The sequence below is a fragment of the Acipenser ruthenus genome, chromosome 42 (genome assembly GCF_902713425.1).
Source record: "Acipenser ruthenus chromosome 42, fAciRut3.2 maternal haplotype, whole genome shotgun sequence".
Lineage (NCBI taxonomy): Eukaryota > Metazoa > Chordata > Actinopteri > Acipenseriformes > Acipenseridae > Acipenser > Acipenser ruthenus.
The window spans coordinates 7,149,095-7,170,111 of NC_081230.1; the positions used below are offsets into that span (position 1 = coordinate 7,149,095).

A 21,017-nucleotide genomic window follows, 5' to 3' on the forward strand; every position below is an offset into this window, starting at 1 on the left:
TGTAACCTTGCTCAGATGGCCTGAAACGTAACTTTAAAATGCTTACTGGTGTTTGCTAACAGCAGCTTGTCTTTCTTAATCTATATTGTTATACGTTTTAAACGGAGCAGGTGATCTATGACATCATTTACAAATACTGCTCCGTTTCCCATAATTAACATTCGTTCAACAAAAATCCTAGAATTGAATTGTGTTTTTTTTTTTTCTCGACAGACCCAGATTCGGACAGCGAATACGAGCAGGATGCGTCTGCTGTGGACACCTCTCCACAGAAAGACTCTTCCTGTGTCCACGGGATGGAGGATAGCGATGACCCCTCTCTCATTCACAGCCCTTCCCTGGACGATTCCAACTCCTTCAACGGCACTGCAGACTCCGCCTCTTTCAATGCAATGGCTGACTCCGCCTCCTTCAATGCCAATGCAGATTCCGCCTCCTTCAATGCAATGGCTGACTCCGCCTCCTTCAATGCCAATGCAGACTCCGCCTCCTTCAATGTGATGGCTGACTCCGTCTCCTTCAACGACACTGCAGACTCCGCCTCCTTCAACGCGATGGCTGACGACTCCAGCATGCACTCCACGTCCATCTTCAACACCACCACTTCATCTCCGGTTAATAGTAAGTCTGATCAGATTTTGCTTGTGTATGCAGGGATGGAAGAACCCTATTGTGTGGCAGTTTCACCCATTCCAGGTTTTACTACAAACTTGATGAGCCACAGTGTTTAGGTAACAAGCTCAGGTGCATCTCATTAGACTCGTAGCAAAACCAGGAGTGGATCAAACTGCTATGCAATGGGAGTCTTTTTTCCTTCACTATGTAGGCCATGTATATGAAAATGCTGGCTTTTTAGGCTGGATAATAAGCACAGATGGGTGACAGTTTATTTATCATGTGGATCATTACAGCTTAAGTGAGTTGCTTGACAAAAATCTATGCATTTGTGGGGATAAGACACAGAACACCTACCCCGAAACCTTTTTTTCTCTGTTGTGTGGTTTTATGTATTAACAACAAATGGGTGAGACGCTTCCACAGAATTCGGTCCACGGAAGCAGCAGTGATCCAGCAATGGGTATAACGGTTTTAGTAAAGTGTAATTTTCTTTTAAAATGATTTTTCCATGAATGTCATGGTGTAGAGAGATCGGGATCAATGAAAACACTAAGAGAAAAGGAGGAGGGTGGAAACTGTTTTTACTGTTTTATAGTGACTTTCCCAGTATGTGAGATCAATGTCTTTTTTGTGTAAGCGAAAAATAACCATGTCTGTGTTGCAGATTCCCAGTATGAGTCTGATGGCGATTCCGAAGGGGAAGAGGAGACCGGAGAGATGGAGGGGGAGGAGAATGACTGCGAGGAGACTGGCGAGATGGAGGGGCAGGAGAATGACTGCGAGGAGACTGGCGAGATGGAGGGGCAGGAGAATGACTGCGAGGAGACTGGAGAGATGGAAGAGGACTGTGATGAAACAGCAGAGACAGAGGAGGACTGCGACGAGGCAGCTGAGGAAGAGGAGGAGCGGGAGGATTGTGACGAGACGGCAGACTCTCCCCTTGAGCCCACACCTGAGATCAACGTGTCTGAGAAAGAGCCTGTCCAGCCCAGCCCCTCCCCTGCCCCCTCCCCTCTGCACATCAAAGAGGAAGAGGAGGGGGAAGGGGAGGACACACCCAATGGTAAGTGCTCCGTATTTGCAAAAGGCTTCTCTCGAGCTGTGCTGAATCCTGCTACAATATTATTGCAGCAGTGCTTTTATTAATATGCAAATGTCTCCTTGCTTATCTTATTTACATAACTGCTCAGTCTTTTTAACCAGCCCTTTGTCGTGAATGGTATTGGTCATCAAACACTGACGTATAACAGTTTGCATTCAGTTCTGTCCAAAGAGATTCTGTGTGATCCCAAAGTCTTCATTTCATCTGGAAACAAATATGCTTCATAAGTTTATCTTGGTTGTGATGGAAATTAAAACAATGTGGGAAAAGGTCTAGAAAGTGGTGCCAAAGTCTTGTCTTGTCCTGTCTTGCAGATATCCCCAAGGTGATAGGAGTGCTTTTCTGAGTACTGTATTAATCTTATACCACGCTTTTTGTGCTTAAATGTCTGATGTTGTGCTTGATATTTCCTCAGGAAGGGGTGCTAGGAGGAGAATAGCATCGGAGCAGGAAGTGCGGATCCCTCTTCTATATGGGTAATGCTTTTTATTTTTTGTCGTTTTTAAGGTGCATTCAGTGCTCGTTTCTACAGTTGGGAATTAAAATGTAAGACAGCTTCTAAACTAATTAATTTACCTGGGGGGGGGGGGGGGGGGGGTAGACCTACAAATGCATTGATGGTGTCAGTCCTTGGGATTTTAAGATATTGTGTTGAAATAGCTACCTGATGATTTCTGTAACAAACATCAGATTACACTAAATAATACTACGTTCTCACCAATTAAATGTGATTGTGAATGGCAGTCATGCGGTTTCAAACAGTGTGTTGATCGTGCATCAGTGTGGCTAGGAAGCGGTTCTTAAGCGGACATGGAGCCTTTTAACCCTTTGCAGTCCATTTATTAAGTGCGCGTCTTAATTTGCGCAGTTAATTTTAGACGCGCTGTTTAAAAGTATTTTTTTTCACAGTCAAACGGGTTTAAATGGCCCTGCATATCAACAAAGCACTCGCAAGGCATCTCCAGCCCAGCCCCGCCCCACCCTTTCGTTCACTATAGCTTTCACGTATGCTAATAAATAAATAATAATAATAATAATAATAATAGTCGTACATACCGATCAATCATCTCCTGATCACTCGTTTTATCACCAAACCTCTCAATAATGCAATCCAAGACATTATTTTATTACTATAACATCTCAAAAAAGCTCTGCAAACGTCCGTGATAGTCTCTGTGCACTGATGCAGTATCAGACAGCTTGTTTCCTTATGACCACCCATATGGGATGCCAGGGGCAGGTATGACTATTCATGAGATACGCCCTTTTTTTTTTTGTTTCGGCTTGTCTCGGCTCCTGTTGCTCCCACTTGGCCATTGAATGGTTTTCTCGGCTTTTTCCGGAGAAAAAACGACTAGAAACCCGTTTTTTGCGTTTTTTTGATGATGTCGGACAGGGTCCGACAATGGACCGGATAGGAATAATTGCAATGTCGGACCAGGTCCGACAATGGACCGCAAAGGGTTAAATGTAATAGTCTAATGAATCTGTCCTGCAGGTGGAGAAGAGAGATCCGGATTAAGAAAAGTGCGACTCGATTGAAAGGAGAGACTTGGTACTACGCTCCCTGTGGAAAGAGAATGAAGCAGTTTCCTGAAGTCATTAAGGTAATGCCATTTCCAACCACGTGACGACCCTGCTTTCTGATTGCACGTGTGCCCCATAGCAGACGTTAGGATAACACGTTTTATTCTCTGTGCAGAATCTGGAAAACTACATTCTCCTACCATGCTGCGTTTGGCATTCATCGCTAGATTACATTGTAACAACATTGTAAAAGCTGCAAGAGTAAACTTTTAACCTGACTTGGTTATGTTACATTGCAGTTTGGTCCAGGCACTCTATTTTAGGTGTGTGTGTGTGAGAAATGGGTACTAATAGCAATGTGAATCTCTTTCCGTATTTGTTTCAGTACCTCAACAGACATCAGACCCAGGCTGTGACCAGGGATCACTTCAGCTTCAGTCCCCGAATGCCAGTGGGAGACTACTTTGAGGAGCGAGAAACTCCAGAGGTTGGTACACTTATCAAAGTATAGTATTTAAATGCCCATTTATCTCTGTTAAAGCACAGTGAACTTTAAATGTCAGTGCTTTTACTATGCCCAGTTAACCTTCAGACACGGAGAACGCTTGGCAGGCAGGTGTACCAAAATCCAGTGACTACTTCAATAAGTTTTTTTTACTATCTCAATGTAATATAGTAACTTCATGAACCTTCAATGTAGCTGTTTTCAATCCCAGATTTATATATATATTTTTTCTTTAGATTCCTTGTTTTAAGCAAGTTGTTTAACTACTGATGTTGATTGTGGGGGGGGGGGGTTCCCCACAATGTTAATGTAGATTTTTTTTTTACTTTGTCCAGGGTCTGGAGTGGTTCCAGTTAACTAACGAAGAGATCCCATCCATGATCCAGGCGATCACTGGCAAGCGTGGCCGACCCCGCAACCTGGACAAGGAGAAGCCCAAATCCAGGGCCAAACCCAGGCAGCGCAAGAGCAGAGGCAGGCCGGCCAAAACCAACATGGTGGATCTGCTTAGCAAAGTGGACGCCAGGCTGCTCAAGAAGCTGGAGGCACAGGGTGAGGCTGAGGGGTCCACTCCTCCAAACCTCAGGCTTTTAAATCACTTACCCATACGCTACACTTAAGCAAAACTCAAACTGTCCGCTCTAGGATACAACAGGTTCATTCTATTTATCTTAAAGGTTCAGATTGGGTACCCAAGTGCTAACCAGTCTATTTTGAGAGTATTTTGAAATCAACATTTTTTGGAGTTGTGACATGGGGGTTTGTTCACTTTGGCATGCGTTTCTAATCCCCTAAACCAGTCTATGCAAGGATGAGTTCATTTTTTCTTGGAGAATACGTTTCAAAATGCTAAACATTGCTATTGCCTTCAGGGCATTGAGAGACTTTAGTCGAAATGTTTCATTTAAATTAGTTTCTTTTAAGTATTTATAAAACTTACTACTGCTTTTAATGTTTTATAGAGTTAACTGAAAAATGCATTTGCATCTGTAAACATTAGCTGACTTTCTTTTTCCTTGCAATAGAAACCCTGAGCGACGAAGACAAAGTGAAACTCGGCAAGATCAAAAAGAAAATGAAAAGAAAGGTAGAGGCATTTTCTGTAGTGAATTTGTGTGTGCTGTCTTTTTGCGTCAATGAAAACTGTATACTGCAGGTACTGGCAAATGATTTGTGAAGTTCTTTTGTAGAACAGCACTTACTGTTTGTTATTTGATGGTTAACTACATCTCTAAAAACAAATGTAAGCAATATATGTTGTTATAGATGGTCAGAAAATGTCTGTACTGTTGGTGCTTTTAAATTGTACCTTGTGATGTAAATAAGGAATGTTCACACCCAGACCAGTTGTCTGGTGATGTCACTGATTTAGCAAATTCTGTGGCTTTGTAATTCACACACGGTGCGTAATGCTTGTAAAGGGAAAGGCGTCCTTTACAGTGGAGGGCAGGGACAATTCCTGTGTTTTAATCCCAATTCATTTGTAAAATCAATTGCCTATTTTAGAGACAGTTGTGATTTGTTTAACTGCTGTCATTTGATGCCAATTTTAATTGATTGACTAACAGCGACTTCAATTGGAGTCATTTGTTGCCACTGTGAGAAGCTCACTTGAATACTGCTAACTGCAATTTTGATCAGTGATGTGTTGGAATTGATTGAAAGGGAATGGGGAATTGATTTTTAAAGGAATTTGAGTTGACCCCAGTCCTGGTTGGGGGGATGTATCGCCGTTCCTGTGGTAAATATCTGATTTGAATTGTGTTCTTAGGCCAGGGACAAAAGAAAACAAGATGCCAAAACTGCTAAGTTAAAGCAAGAACAGAAAAAGGAAAAGGTAAAAGCTTGTGTTTTTTTTTTAACCTCTGGATCCAGTATAGTAAAAATAATTGGAACATGCATATCCCTACCAAAACAACCAGTAACACAGCAACGTAATGAAAGCACAACATAAATATAGCTTGTGTATCCTATGTAGGCACACATGTTCAATTTTGCTAATTTTTAAGATTATTTTTCTTACTTTGCATCCATTTTTAAATGTTAAATGCAGATCATACTTAAACAACTTCAGTATGCATTATGAAATCTGAGATATTGATTCTTTAAAACTGCTGTTCATATAAAAAAGTGAGTAAATACTGTAGGATCTATGTGAGGGGTGGAATAGACAAGTTAATTTTGTGAAACAATTTTCATAGTAAATTAATATTTGGCTCACTTGTTGCCAAAATTCCCGTCCGATAGACCAGTGGTACCCAGTTCTGGCCCTCGATCCAGTACAGTCCAACCCAGGTTGTTACACTAAGCAGGTTCTGAAATAGTTAATTGAACCTGCTGAGATTAATCCTGCTAAGAGGTGATTCGTCAATTCAGGACCTGGTTGGAATAGACCAGGAATGGATCTTGGGACAGAATTGAGTACCACTACACTAGACCTTTGTCCTTTTCTAATGTGCTGTATTTCCCGTCTAACTTAACCTGGTGTCTTTTTTTTCTTTCTTTCCCCACCTCTGTAGCAGGAAAAAGCAAAAGAAAAAAAGGAGAAGGCGGCAGCGGAGAAAGCTGCAGCGCTGGAGTCGGGGAGCGAGCCCCCTGTGAAGAAGAGGAGGCAGCGCAAACGCAAAGCAGACAAGATCAAAGAGGAGGAGGAGGCGGCGGCGGCAGCCAAGGAGAAAGAGAAAGACAAAGGAAAGGCCAAGGTGAAGGCTGCCCGCAAGGTGGTGGACAAGAAGGTGCTGGCTCAGAGGAGACAGGAAGAGCGCAAGAGACAGCAGCTCATCCTGGAGGAACTGAAGAAACCCACAGAGGACATGTGCATCACAGACCACCAGGTCAGTACTGACTGGGGCTGTGGCCAGGGTTAGAAACTGAAAGGGTCGGTACAAAATCACAACTTGAAATAACCAAGGCTAGTTTCCCCCATAGATTTCTGATTTTTGTAATATGTAATTCCCCATGAGAATTCCCAGTTTTTGAAAGAATAGTGGAAATAGACTTTTTAAATAGTTTGTGTCGCTTAAATAAATACAGCAAACGTTTGCCTTATTGACGCACTGCCTGTTACACTGCGTTTAGGAACCTGGCAGTCGGTTTAGTTTGCTTCTAGAAAATGATAGAGCTGCACGATTTCTTCGAAAGACAACAGCTGCATCAGATCAGAAATATTTGTGCTAAAGATCGCTCTGTCCAGTACAAGGGGACAGTTCACATGTTGTTTATACATGTATTTGGCTTGGTATTCATGTCTGGTTCTACTCTACACTGTATACTGTTTACATTACAAGCTGCTGTGTAATCAAGCCTTATTGCAGATGAAAAAGGCCGTTCAGCAGGTTTTATCTGAAGCTCAATAGGTTATTAAAGTACAATTCCAAATGCCTATTTGCTAATGCTAAGCTCTTAACTGGTTTGTCTCTTGCAGTTGTCTTCTGTGATGAAAAATATAAATTGACTGCATTTAAAAAAATAATAATAAATTGCTAGACCTCCTACTTTGCTAAGATTTTTAGTGCTAGGGTACATCATCTTTAGATTGTAACTTCTGGTTTCACAGACCATGATTAGCAGTAAATGACATCAGGTAGCCCTAGATTAGTGCGATTTTGGGAGTTTAAAATTAACGATGACTTAAGTATTTATTTTGCCGTTGTCTCCTCTTCCTCTCCAGCCTCTGCCAGAGTTTTCCCGGATCCCAGGCCTGGTCATGTCGGGCCGTGCCTTCTCCGACTGCCTGATGATCGTGGAGTTCCTGCACAGCTACGGGAAGGTGCTGGGCTTTGACGTAGCCCGGGACATCCCCACCCTCAGCACCCTGCAGGAAGGGCTCCTCAACGTGGGAGACAGCCTGGGCGAGGTCCAGGATCTGCTGGTGAAGCTTGTGCAGGCTGCACTGCACGACCCTGGCCTACCTCAGTATTACCAGGTGAGTGCTGTGGAAATATCCTTTTGATTCAAATAAACAAGAGATGCACAGAACGGTAATTGGTCACCTTAAGGCTTACTTGCTTGCACAGATTAACTTGTTAACTATGTGGCTATTCATAGCACAGTGAAACCTACAAAATGCTCAAACCTGAGTGCAACAGGTGCGTTTCCATTCCTAGAATTTCCTAGTGGGTGTGGGGGAAAAACACAAATCTGATTTTCCTGAAAGCTCCTTATTGCAGTTTCTTAAAAATCCTTTACCTATGATCGTTTCCTTTTCTCCCCTCCCCTCCACCTATCCAGTCTGTGAAAATCCTTGGGGAGAAGCTGTCGGAGATCCAGCTGAACCGGAGCAGCGTCTCTGAAGGGCTGCGCATCTTCTTGGAGGGGTGCGGGTTTGAGCCGGAAATCTGCGACAGCCTGCAGAGCAAACCCTTCCAGGTGCATCCTCCGGAGAAGAAGGCAGCCATCCTGGCCTTCCTGGTGAACGAGTTGAACGGCAGCAACACCGTGATCAGGTAGGAGCAGCAGCAGGGCTAGTGAACCCACAGCTGAAGCACAACTGCACGGACATGGATGGATGCAAACCATTGTGTTTGAGTGTCGATTCCATTCCAACACCATACCCACAACTACCAAAATGAAACGCGATCAACGATGAGCGAAACCATTTGATTGTTAAGGCTGTAATGTAACCCATTGCTGTAGAATGTGTAGTAACCTCCTTTCTGAACCTCTCCCCCTCTCACTGCAGTGAAATAGACAAGACACTGGAGAACATGTCTGCTTACCGGAAGAACAAGTGGATCATTGAAGGCAAACTGCGCAGGTATTTCAGTCTAGTTCCAGTATATTACCAGCATGTGTCAATGGACAAATTCCTCCCATTAAATACAATGAATGCAGGATTTCCCCTGAGCCATTCCGGGGGTCTTGCAATGTGGTCTTACCTGTTGCACCTTCAGTTTGTGACGGATGATTTCATTATATTGTGCTAATTGGGGGACTCATTCAAAACGTAGTCTCTTATGCACTGAATCAAACACTCCTTGCCTCCTATATACCTTTCAAAGTTGTATTTGAGTGCAGTCTGATTTTAAAACCTTGCTTGCTTGTTTGTTTTTATACAAATGTACACGTTTTCTGTTCTCTAAGAGCTACTGCTTGGTAGATCTGTTTCACCTGCTAAGGTGAACCAGTTAGAGTTGTGGTCAATTCCTTTTTTTATTGCTGATTGCAATTTTGTGTTGGAGTTGATTAAAAGGGAAAGGGGAATTGGAATTCGGAATTGATTTTAAAAAGGAATTGGGGAAATGGAATAGAAATTGGAAAAAAAAGGAATTGACCCCAACCCTGGAACCTATAAATCGTGCCTTTTCTCTGATATTAAAAGTGTGTATTTTAATGCAGGCTGAAAATGGCACTGGCGAAGAAGACGGGGCGCTCGGAGCTGGAGCTCAGCCTGGAGGAGCGGCGGCGCAGTGCCCGTGTTGCCGAGGAGGAGACCCTGGACATGGAGGAGGGAGTCCTGCAGGAGAGGGGGGCCCGCAGAGCGCACAAGGAGGAGGCCAAGCTCAGCGAGGTACTGCCTGTGCAGAGCACCACTTCTCTAGGCTGCAATGAGCCACACTGTGCCAGATTCCAGTTAAATATTCATACACCATTTGGTGCATTCCCATCGATTTAACCATAAGTCAGTGTGCTTGGAGCATAAGTTTGTTCTCCAATGATACACGTCGAGGGAAAGAATAGTAATGGAGTGCAGGATGCGCCCAATAGCCTGGAGATCGCTGGTTCGTCCAGGTTATGCCATCGCCGATCGTGACCGGGAGTTCCCAGGGGGAGGCGCACAATTGGCCGAGCGCCGCCCGGGTGGGGAGGGTTCAGGTCGGCAGGGTAATCCTCGGTTCACCACGCACCAGCGACTTCTGTGGCCGATAAGGCGCTTGTGGGTCTGCTGTAAAAGGTGGCTTTCCTGTAGACATGCAGCATGAAAAAACACAGCTTGGCAGGACACTATTTCAAGTTATTTACTATCTCTGCTTCTTTCAACAGGGTGACAGCCCATCCACAGCCAGTGTCCCTGAACTGGAGAGACAGATAGATAAGCTAACAAAGGTAAACCATTTGTATGCTGTGCAGCGAAACACTAAATGTATGTTGAGGATCTTGATACAAGAATAATGGTTTGTTTCACAGACCCTGGTAGGCATTAATCTTGAACTTGGGAATACTTTAGGTAAGGTAGTCCTAAGAGCAGTGCTAATCAGGGTTTGTGAAACCAGCTGGTTGTCGTTATAAGTTTGCACCTCTCCATCCTAATTTGTTCGTTCTCTCTCTCCGCGCTGCAGCGGCAGGTTTTCTTCCGGAAGAAGCTGTTGCACTCCTCCCAGTCCCTGCGCGCCTTGTCCCTGGGCCAGGACCGGTATCGCAGGCGCTACTGGGTCCTCCCACACATAGGGGGCGTGCTAGTGGAGGGGCCTGAGGAAATTCAAGGTTGGGGCAAATATCAGTTATTGGATTAGTTCAGTCTTTTTGATGGGGGTAGTTGTGTGCATGTATCTATTTTATTTTATATAGCTAAATGGTGAACCAGTTTGAGTTGTCATTCTGCAAGTTATTGCCTATTGTGCTGTAGTGTTAAGCATATGAATTTTATAGTAGTGCTGGGACAAACATGAGTTTTTTTAATGTTCACTCTTTCAAATACATACTAAAAAAAATCTTGTAATAAAAATAAACCCATCAGATTACTTACTAAACAAAGAAACACAGAATTCCTTTTGCATAATTTATCATTATAAATTAATACATAAATGCATTTTTCAATGGTCTTCCAGCTTCTGAGGAACCTTTCATGAAAGAAGAGTCTCTCCGAATCACAGTCCCAGTGATGTCCCCTGTGAAGAAAGAGCCCAAACCGGAGGTCAGCCCCCCTCCCCCTCCCCCTCCTCCTCTTCTCATCGACACTCCTGATCTGGAAGCCCCCTCGCTAATGAACAGCCCCAGGGCTCGGGGGCGCCCCCGGAAGATCAAACCCGAGGTGGAGCTGCACCTCAAGAGTGCCCGGCGGCGAAGGCGGAGCAGCAAAGCCACGCTGACCAATGGCCTTCCAGAAGAGTCTCTGGACTTGCCCAATCACAGCCAACAAGACCTCAACCAATCGGCATTCCTGTCCTGGCTCAGCCAGACCCAGGGCTCTCTGCAGAACGGGACGGATCGGAACTCCTCTGAGCTCGACAGCTCCGCTCACACAGACAGTGTTAAAGAGGCTGCCGAGAAGCAGGGACAGTGGTTCAACCTGCTGCCCAAGACTCCCTGCGAGGTTTCCAGCTCTGACCCGCACACACCTTCCAAAGACATGCTTCCACGCTCCCCCCTGACCAAGCAGACCCGTCCTCGCGCACAGGTATGATACACCGTGGCACAGCGGGACAGTCAAATACTGAAAATTAAAATCCACTACTTTGCTATTGCTATGTAACAATCTCCCTTTACCTCCCCAGTCGACGGGTGCTCTCACGGGCGTAAAGCCCGCAGCCCTGCTCACTTCCCCTCAAGTCTCTTCCACGCCGGCCCAGCGGCCCCAGAGGAGGAGGAGGTCCAGTCCTGGCTGTGCTGCCCTCCCCCTCGAAGGACCCCTGGGCTTCTCCCTGCCAGGCCTGCAGAAACGGAGAGGACGGCCGCCCACCAAGTTCCTCAAACAGGTGGAGCAGAAATACTTCACCCAGCTCATAGCCCAGCCCATCCCATATGGTAAGTCTGACCCTCTCCTTCAAAGACTTGTCTGTAGGCTTGTAGTCAATAAATCCGCCTGCTGATTGATCACAATATAACACACCCCAGGCTCAGCCAGCATAACTATAGAGTGTCCCAACCGGTGTGTCTGAGCCATGCGTTTTGTCCCCTTGCAGAGATGACGAGGGGCTGGTGGTGGATCAAGGACCCAGAAGAGTTGAAGGCCCTCCTTCAGGTGCTTCACCCCCGAGGGATCCGGGAGAAAGCCCTGCACAAGCACCTCTCCAAACACCTGGAATACCTCTCCGAAGTTTGCACCCGGCCGAAGAATGGTACGTCTTGGCAGCTACACTCAGCAGGCTTCCCACACCGTTCCACGGGTGGAAATAAATCTTGTAGGGGTTTGGGAAAGTTGGGCAAATGTAGCTTGAATTCTGTTCTCAAACATTAAAGGCTTGCTAATCTTTCTTTTAAATGAGAAGAAATGCCTTTTGTCAAAGATATTACAATTACTGACTCATGAAACTTTAGTCCTGTGCTTTGCAGTTAAGATTTTGATCCTTTTAAAGTGCTTTAATTAATTTTCTTTAGCACCCGAGCCTCTTTGCTGTTTTATTTGTGCATGGATATCCCTGATGCAGCCATTGATATAAAACGTGTGGTTTCTTTCAGACCCGATTTTCCAGTTCATTCCAGATGAGGCCAGCCCAGTATCTCAGGAGACCTTACAGAAATGGTCTATAACCCAGAGGGCACTTGAAACTGACCTGAGTGTCCTGCAGTGGGTTGAGGACCTGGAGCAAAGGGTCTTGGCGGCTGACCTGCAGCTCAAGGTAAGGCACCAAATGGGATTCTGGGAAATGTAGTTTAGCAGTGGCAGCTAAGGCTGCTTCTGGGGCCCTCTAACCCCTGCATGATGGGGTAGAGATGTCATACCAGGGAAGGTGCGTTTTGCCCTGCGATCCAGAAAATACTTTTAAACTGCCTTGTCCTCTTTCAGATCTGCTCTCTTACTTTTATCTAGCATTCATCAAATAATGGTACACGCATTTTGGGCAGGGGTAAAGCACATTTGAAGTCAGCAGTTATGAGGGAAATTTACATTTTCCATTCAAAATGGACATAGAGACCTAAAGACACAGGTTTAGGCCCACGGCAGTCATCACATGTTCACAATTTATATTTCAAGATGGTACCCAACTGCAGAGGGATCGACAATGAAAATTGTGCGGAAAATGCTGTCTCTGGAACTAAGGTACAACACTGGGTGCACACTGGGGATCTGGGTGTTTTGGTTGACCTATTAAACACTGTAATTAGATGCTGTGTGGTTTTGTAGCTTTATTTTTTTTAACAAGATTAAATCACAGTAAGTGACTAGCCTTTTATCATACGCAAGCTATAGAAGGTTTAACAATTTAAACACCTTTTATATAAATTGTATACAATGAGCTTTCCGTTTGCTAACTACAGTATTTAGTCTTGTTTGAACACGAACCATACAGTTTGGCAGTTTCAGTCATGCCATGTAACAGAGGGTGAAGTATTTCCTGTATGAACTAAAACACATTCTGTCAAGATTAAGCTTGCGTTGGCTCGCTACTGGCGGCTGCAGTGAAAAAAGCCAAAATGCTGCAGATGAAATAGTGTGTCTGCTGATGCAATGTAACACGCATTGTATTTGATACTTCGTATGAAATGCACTGAAATAGATCGCCGTTGTACCTTTGCCAATGCTTGCCCCTCTACTTCTACAGCAGAGCCAGTGATTTGATACTAGTTCGTTTTAATCAACTAGCCTTTGATTGTGAATCTTTCCCCCTCCCTTCCACAGTGAATTATAAACAAAACCAAACCTTTTTTTTCAACCCTTTCAGTCCTGCCTCATCTAAGCGGCGTATGCTAACCTATTCTGTTGGGACCTCACAGGACTCTTAGGTCCCAGTCCGAGGTAGGGTACAAATATATGTAAAGTGTCCTGTTCTCGTGTAAACTCAATAAAGGAGTTTATTTTTCAGATCGACAAAAATAATTCAGGACTGAAAGGGTTTAAGTTATTCGAGGTGCTGGAAGACCTATTCCCATGCAGTCTGGCTCCATTCAGAGTAACCTTGCACTGCTAATGCGGATGTAAAATAAGGAATCGAGGCTCACAGTAATGCAGTCCTGGAGTGGTGAGCTATTGGAGATCTCTGTTCAAACTGGGCTCTTACTGGCACAATAGTAAACATTCAAATAACTAGACCCCTTTTAATCTTTGCAGGGTTGGACCTGTCCGGACCCAGACTCTACCCGGGAGGATCTGGTGTACTTTGAGCACCCGGTGGACCCTCTCGATGACTGGATCATCAAGACCAAGAAGGAGCTGTGCGAGTGCCTGCGTGTGCCCACCCACCCCCTCGACCTGGCAGTGCAGCGGCTAGCCAACCTGGAACACAACATCGAGCGGCGCTACCTGAAAGAGCCGCTGTGGAACCTCAACGAGGTCATCGCCGACAAGGGGACCCCGCCTCCTCCGCCCAGCGTGGAGGACGGGACAGACAGCGCCTCGGGAACACAGGGGTACAGAGAGTCGCTGCTTGTGTTTTTTGGAATTGTGATTTTCAATTATGAAATTGTGGTCCTTCAAAGTCTTGCATGGATAAGACACTACCATTATGCTGGTTTTAGCCACATCACGCTGTTGGTTACAGCTGTGGCCAAAAGTTTTGCATCCCCCTGTAAAACTAATTTTGCTTCAAAGTCGAATGAAACCTGCTGAACAATGTTATGTTAACCATATTGAATTACGTACCGCTTTGTAGTTTTCCATATACTTAATGAAAAAGTGACAAATGTAAAAAATGTGACGTCTCAATCTAACATGAAATACTCACGCTCAAGCTTATTTTTTTGGAGGACCGACACGAGCGGTTTTGAAAAAACTGCAGCAATATTTTAGTAGAACCTTTTTTTTTTTTTTAACCTGACTCCTATTACAATAAAGACTCTCTTTCCATTTCCAAAAATGATTAAATTGTATTTGTAGATTAATTTATGCCGAGTGTCTTTTAGAAAGACTCAAACAAAGACCTCAAGCCATTTTGGAATCACTCTTGGTACTAATAAAGCACTCTTAATAACGTGGTTCTGCTTGTGTTCTCTGCAGTGTTGAGAGTGAGATCACCCCTCGTCTGCGGCTGTGGCGCCAGGCTCTGGATAGGTGTCGGAGTGGAGCCCAGGTCTCCCTCTGCATCCAACAGCTGGAGAGAGCCATCGCCTGGGAACGCTCCATTGTCAAAGTGGTAGGCATGCTGTCTGCCCATCGCACTTCCTTCCCTGCTGCAGGGGATTTCAGCTAGGCATCTCAAACACATTGAATACAATATTAAATATGTTAAACCAAATTAAGCCAAGAGTATGCTTTTGGAATTTATTTTTTGCTAAACATTGTTGCTTTTTTTTTTTTTTTTTTTTTTTTTTTTGACTACCTCATATACCGAAGGTCGGGTTGGGGTCAGTTCTTGTTTTTCAATTCCAATTCCTTTTTAAAATCAATTTCTGATTCCCATTCCCTTTTAATCAATTCCAACACATCATTGATCAAAATTGCAATTAGCAGTATTCTGTTAAAACCACATTACTTCAATTAAAGTCGCTTTTTGTTCAAGTGCTTTAATTTGAAGCCAATTGAATTGACTAACCATCACAACAAATTATGTCTCCTAAAATATCAATTCTAATTCTTGATTTTAAAAAGGGGTTGAAAAACAGGAATTCACCTCAGTCCTGCCCAAGGCAACATTGTAATTATTTTTACACTTTACAAGGCCTGTGTTGGGCAGCCTTGCACTAATCTGATATTGATAGAATATCATGGGCGCTCTCCCTGTGTTGCAGACGTGTCTGGTGTGCAGGAAAGGGGACAATGACGAATACCTCCTGCTGTGCGACGGCTGTGACCGCGGCTGCCACATGTACTGCTTGCGCCCCAAAATCACAGACATCCCCGAGGGAGACTGGTTCTGTCCTGTCTGCGTCTCCAAGGTGAGAGAGGGGTTCGGGGTACGCTTTCGCGCTACGTCTGATCACCTGATACTGCATGATGAATCTGGCCAGTGTGAGGAGTTGTTCCTTTTTCTGATTACTCTGTGGTGTGCCATTTTTGTCTCGGCCAGTTTTTGATCTACCACTCCTGCTATGTACTGTGTTCGCCTGACCTCAGCACCACGTTACTAGATATAACCTGTTGTAATCCGTATAATTTGCACTTACTGTAAACTGTACTGTATTGAATGATTGACCTTGCATTGTAACCCTGTACTACCTTCTAAGTAGCCTTGACTAATAAATAATAATAATGAAAATAGTTGTAATCGCTGTAGCTTAACACTGGAAGTCATACAGCATGTGCTGTCTTGTGTGCACTGGAAATGACCAGGGTTGAAAATCACATGCTTGGACATTTCCGCTTGTGTGATTATCTGAAGAACAGGAAGCTGCTGTTTTGTAGTGCTGGATTTTCAATCAATCAGTACAATTTTATGTCATATTGACTGTTTAGCCAATACAATTGAGCATGCTTGAGTACGTTGATGCATCTTGTGGGCTTGCTCCTATCTTGGCACTAACCCCCTCTATCTCTGTCTCTATCGCTGTGCAGGTGAACGGTGGGACCCCTCGTAAGAAGCGCTCCCCGAAGCAGTCCCAGCGCGGGCGGAAGAGACGGGGGTACAGCGGGAGGTACGAGTCGTCGGACAGCTCCGAGGAAGAGGATGAGAGCCCCAGGGGGAGGGGCATGCAGACTCGGAGGAGGGACCCCCCCACGCTCGCACACTCCCGATTCTCAGGGGACAACGGCCTCTCTCCAGCCAAGCGCCGGAGGATGACCACCCGCAACCAGCCCGACCTGGCCTTCTGCGAGTGAGTGTGCCCGTCGATACGCACCAGTGCCTGCCACGTGGATCTTGTGACTGGCTAAACACACTAGCTCTATGTACAGCTAAGTCTGGAATCCTGTTTATTTTTAACAGTCTGCACAAATCAAAACGATCTGATTTTCATTCCTCTTTGTTTAGCCATTCACCCCAATTTTAATAAGTATACCTATACCGCCTTAACTATAAGACACCCAGTATCTAATGTGCCACTTGACTGTCCCAAAATTGCTTGTTCTTGTAGTGCAGTATACAGTCTTTGAGCATAACTGTAATCCCTTATATCAAAAATGCATCCATTGTCTTGTGTGTCTTAGAGCTGTAGGGTGAACATGTGCTTTAGTGCCCCTTACAGCACCAACTAGACTCAGTTGAAGGTCTTCTCTCGATTCTCCCAATGGTGTAGGTTTGGTGTTGCAGTGAGTGTTATTGCAGTGTTCTGTGTTTCTAACTCCACTGTCCCCCTGTCTGCAGGATCATTCTGATGGAGATGGAGTCTCATGATGACGCCTGGCCCTTCCTGGAGCCGGTGAACCCCAGACTGGTCCCGGGGTACCGCAAGATCATCAAGAACCCCATGGACTTCCTTAGCATGCGGGAGAAGCTGCTCCACGGAGGGTAAGGGTCTTGCATTGAACCACAGGACACCACGTCTACAGCTATGGCCCTATAGAATTGACTTATTTTGCTTCATAAAGTCGAATGAAACCTGCTGAATAATGTTACGCTAACATATTGAATTGCGTACCGCTTTGCAGTTTTCCATATACTTAATGAAAAACTGACCTTTTAAAAATGTGACGTTTTGAAATCTAACATGAAATACTGTACTACTATTATGGCTTCCGGTAGACTTTTGCATCATTTTGTAGTTTCTTTGATTACATAAGATCTAAATTGTGTTCATATAGTGTTTAACCCTTTGCGGTCCTATGTTGGACCTGGTCCGACATTGCAATTTTCCCTTTCCGGTCCAATGTTGGACCCTGTCCGACATCATCAAAAAGACGCAAAAAACAGGTCTCTAGTTGTTTTTTCTGTGGAAAAAGCAGATAAAACCATTCAATGGCCGAGTGAGATCGATAGGAGCCGAGAGAAGCCGAAAAAAAAGGGGGGCGTATCTCATGAATACAGATAGCCCCAGCAGGCATCACATAGATAACACGGACATAAACAAACAAGATAGCTGCTTCCGTATCCAGCGCTCAAAGAAAATCAGACATTTGCAGAACTTTTTTTAGATGTTATAGTAATAAAATAATGACTTGGATCGCATTATTGAGGTGTTTGGTGATAAAACGAGTGATCAAGAGATGATTTATCGGTATGCACTACTATCAAGAGGTATGTGAAAAAAACAGCGAACGAGGGGTGGGGCGGGGCTGGAGATGCAGTACTGAGTGTCCTGTTGATATGCAGTGCCTTTTTAAACCTGTTTTACTGTGAAAAAAAAATACTTTTAAACAGCGTGTCTAAAATAAACTGCGTGTGTGAAAATAAATTGGACCTGACGCGCCTGAGACGCACTGAATAAATGGACCGCAAAGGGTTAAGGGACTTTAAGGGTGAGGAAGGCTGTAAAGCTAATGAGAGCTACAGCTATAAAATAAACCCGTCAAGTTCCATTAGCCACAGCTGTACAGTCGTACAGAAAATATAAATTGATAGATTTTACACTGTGGTCCAGATAGCAAAATTCCCAAACCCTTCTTCGCTGATCGGCTGCAATACATCAGACCTTAACCTGTCTCTCCCTGTCGCTCCTAGATACTGCAGCTGTGAGGAATTCTCAGAGGACGCCCAGCTGGTGTTTGATAACTGCCAGCTCTTCAACGAAGACACTTCCGAGGTAGGCATGGCCGGACACTCCATGAGGAAATTCTTTGAAAACCGCTGGGACGAGTTTTATCAGGCAAAGAAGTAAGACTGGGTGAAGAAGAGGCATGAAAGAGGTCAGAGGCAACGCTCCCTCCCCTCCCTCCTGAAGAGATCCTCTCCAGGGAGGACGCAGGCGTTGAAGGTTGCCTCTGTACTACGACGACTACTATTACTACTGCTAAGACTACTGCTGGAGGCCGCAGCTGGTTTTCAGACCGTGTATAAAAAGGAAAGTTCTCAGTTTTGGTTTTTACATTTTTCCCTGCTGTGGGTCAACTCTGATGTAGCCCATGGCAGTTTTGAAAAAATCTGGGAACTACAAACCAAAAAATAAAGTAGATTTTTGTTTTGATATATATATTATAAATAAGAAGAAAAAAAAATAGCTGCGAATATTTAATAGCAATAGATGATAGTGAATGTGTACAGACCACATATTAGTCATGTCTCCTAGAAAATGCATTAAATGGCCAGTAAAACTAACTTTTTTTTTTTTTTGTTTGTTTGTTTTGTTTCACAAAACCATGCTGCTTTCCTTGTAATTCACGGATGGTGCCGAGATGGCAAAGATCCTCCCTGTTGTTTTGGAAAACAAACCAGGCCTGTGCCTGACAGAAGCGTGTGTTCGGCTCAGACTTCTGTGTTCAGTGCAACACTGTTTTATCATTCTATTTCAAGGGGGTGAAATGCAAAACCGATATTTTCAAAGGCATTTGCAGAGACTGACACTGATGTGTGTGTGTAGGTCTGTCTCTGGGAGTGAGAAAATAAACTCTGCTCTGAGGGTGCTCTGTTGTAGCTTTTTTAGAATTAAAATGTTTGGATGTTTCATATGTTGAGATTTTGTAACAAGCCTACAGCTTCAGTGGAGATTTCTTTGGGCTGATCAGCCCATGTGTTCATTAAGTCATTGTAAGCAGTTCAAAGGCATCTTACCTTTTAAACTTGAACTTGTGTGTGTTGCTGTCTGATTATGACCAATATTACACATACAGAACCCCTCCCAGTATATCTAGTACTGTTTGAGATCTCAAGGCTGGGGTTTGCTACCTCAACATAAAAATACAATTTTAAGATGGCTACAAAAAAAACCCTTGTGCAGATTCTTGAAGAAAATGTTGAGTTTGTTTTGAGGTGTTGTGTAACACTATCGCTACAGAAATACAGCTTGTGATTTCAATATGAAATTGATATTTTGCCCGGTTTTAAAGTTCAACACCCCTTATCCACAAAATATTAACTAACAATACTTGCTTAAGAAACAGTAGCCCCTTAAATTAACTTCTGATGTAATTAATGTAGCAGCCTGCCAAGAAGGATGAGACAACTTTTAAATGATATTCTGTTTTATATATAGGTCAAGTGTCATTACTAGAGGGGTTTAAACGTGCTAGAGGCTGGCTGTTTAACTCTTTACCCCTCCGAAAAGCCAACTATCAACTGGTCAATATTTTAACTCAAGTTACACACGGTGCATAATCTAGAACATGGCACTGTTAACCAGCATGCTGTGGGGACAAAATACTGGAACAAAACTAGAGTGGAGCCGAAACCCACCTTGTCCTGCCTGTGAGGTGGTGTTTAAAATAACCACATGCCTGTAGGAATGGTTTTAATATTCTGCCCAGGGACTGATCCAGCTCTGGTTATCACGCCTGTGGAAATCTGCTCATGGCCAGATGGAACCTGCCACCACATAGCAGTTTCATTGACCCATCGATTAGACCCGGGGTGTCTAAATGTAATCTTCCAGACCTCTCGAATCTTGACTATTCAGCTGCCAACTCAGTTTAGCCATTCCAGACAGCGATGGTGAGGGTGGGGTCCATTTCCATTTCCACAGCTCACACAGGAGAGTTGGTTCTGACTGGGAACAGCAGTCATTCGAGTAGGATTTTAACTGGGGCTGGTTTAAGACCACCACAGTTACAAGCAGCTGTGCTGTAATCTTGTGCCGTTTCTTCCAGGTTGAGTTGAGGGCATTGTAACCTTAACATGTTGCTATGGCACTTTTTCAGTTGGCCGATTTTACAGATATAAAGGTCTGTCTCTCCTTCTCTGAAGTTTTAGTGATGGATCAGATGTAGACTTAAGGTTTTCTTTTTTTTTTTCTCCCAATAAACTGGTACAAGTGTGATGACGCACTGCAACTACATGATTTAAACTCCATTTTGAAGTTGTAATGTGATCTTAAAGTCAGTGAGAACAAGATCTACAAAGAAAGGGATGGGAAACGAAAGAAATGCAATGTTCCTTTTGACACGAAACGGGACGAATACTTTTCTACAACCAAAATGTGGTGTTTTAGTGAATAATTTGTAATAATGTACAGGTTTTTTTTGTGACTTTAAATTTATTCCTTTCTATATTTTTTAGGACCAATATATCATTTTTAAAAGGAGGTGTTAAATAAGTCTCTGAAACATGTTGTACTGATGTGATGTAACACTTGTGCATCTCTGTAGAATGTACTGTGAGTTGAATAAACCACATCTAGTTGAGTGTCTGGAGTCTGTGTTTTTTATTTATCCATTTTGAGGTTCACGTGTGTCCCGTGAATAAAATGGTGCTACTTATTTTTGCAATGCACAAACGGAGTTTAAAATTTACTGAGGTTGGATCGGGTCATGCAAATTGTCAGTTTCCTCCTCGTGATGCTTGAGTCACTGTCAAATGTGTTTCAAGAAGAAGGTTTGAACAACCGCTCAATTCCATGTCTACCTGACAAGGCCTGGGGTAATGCTTTCTACACAGGAGCTGTGCCAGAGCCATGGAAGCAGTCCAGGTGTCACAGCTCAGTGTTCCT

The 21,017-nt window shown here is 44.0% G+C and overlaps 1 protein-coding gene across 8 annotated transcripts in view; it reads left to right on the forward strand.

Moving 5' to 3' along the window:
* LOC117400990 (bromodomain adjacent to zinc finger domain protein 2A) overlaps window positions 1–20,713 on the forward strand; it is a 29,867-nt gene extending 9,154 nt beyond the window's left edge. For 7 of the 8 annotated variants that reach the window (XM_059011714.1, XM_059011717.1, XM_059011712.1 and 4 more), the window contains 26 exons: window positions 214–621; window positions 1,283–1,681; window positions 2,136–2,196; window positions 3,219–3,327; window positions 3,633–3,734; window positions 4,088–4,304; window positions 4,778–4,839; window positions 5,524–5,589; window positions 6,272–6,586; window positions 7,423–7,677; window positions 7,983–8,197; window positions 8,434–8,508; window positions 9,090–9,261; window positions 9,735–9,797; window positions 10,031–10,175; window positions 10,520–11,088; window positions 11,186–11,435; window positions 11,594–11,749; window positions 12,090–12,250; window positions 12,607–12,672; window positions 13,681–13,979; window positions 14,566–14,701; window positions 15,297–15,443; window positions 16,060–16,319; window positions 16,808–16,951; window positions 18,101–20,713. In XM_059011714.1, the coding sequence (XP_058867697.1) occupies window positions 214–621; window positions 1,283–1,681; window positions 2,136–2,196; window positions 3,219–3,327; window positions 3,633–3,734; window positions 4,088–4,304; window positions 4,778–4,839; window positions 5,524–5,589; window positions 6,272–6,586; window positions 7,423–7,677; window positions 7,983–8,197; window positions 8,434–8,508; window positions 9,090–9,261; window positions 9,735–9,797; window positions 10,031–10,175; window positions 10,520–11,088; window positions 11,186–11,435; window positions 11,594–11,749; window positions 12,090–12,250; window positions 12,607–12,672; window positions 13,681–13,979; window positions 14,566–14,701; window positions 15,297–15,443; window positions 16,060–16,319; window positions 16,808–16,951; window positions 18,101–18,257 (5,009 nt within the window). In that variant the 3' untranslated portion in view covers window positions 18,258–20,713. The remainder of the gene's footprint in view (window positions 1–213; window positions 622–1,282; window positions 1,682–2,135; window positions 2,197–3,218; window positions 3,328–3,632; window positions 3,735–4,087; window positions 4,305–4,777; window positions 4,840–5,523; window positions 5,590–6,271; window positions 6,587–7,422; window positions 7,678–7,982; window positions 8,198–8,433; window positions 8,509–9,089; window positions 9,262–9,734; window positions 9,798–10,030; window positions 10,176–10,519; window positions 11,089–11,185; window positions 11,436–11,593; window positions 11,750–12,089; window positions 12,251–12,606; window positions 12,673–13,680; window positions 13,980–14,565; window positions 14,702–15,296; window positions 15,444–16,059; window positions 16,320–16,807; window positions 16,952–18,100) is intronic. The other variant, XM_059011716.1, reaches the window with a different exon arrangement.
* The last annotated feature ends 304 nt before the right edge of the window (window positions 20,714–21,017 follow it).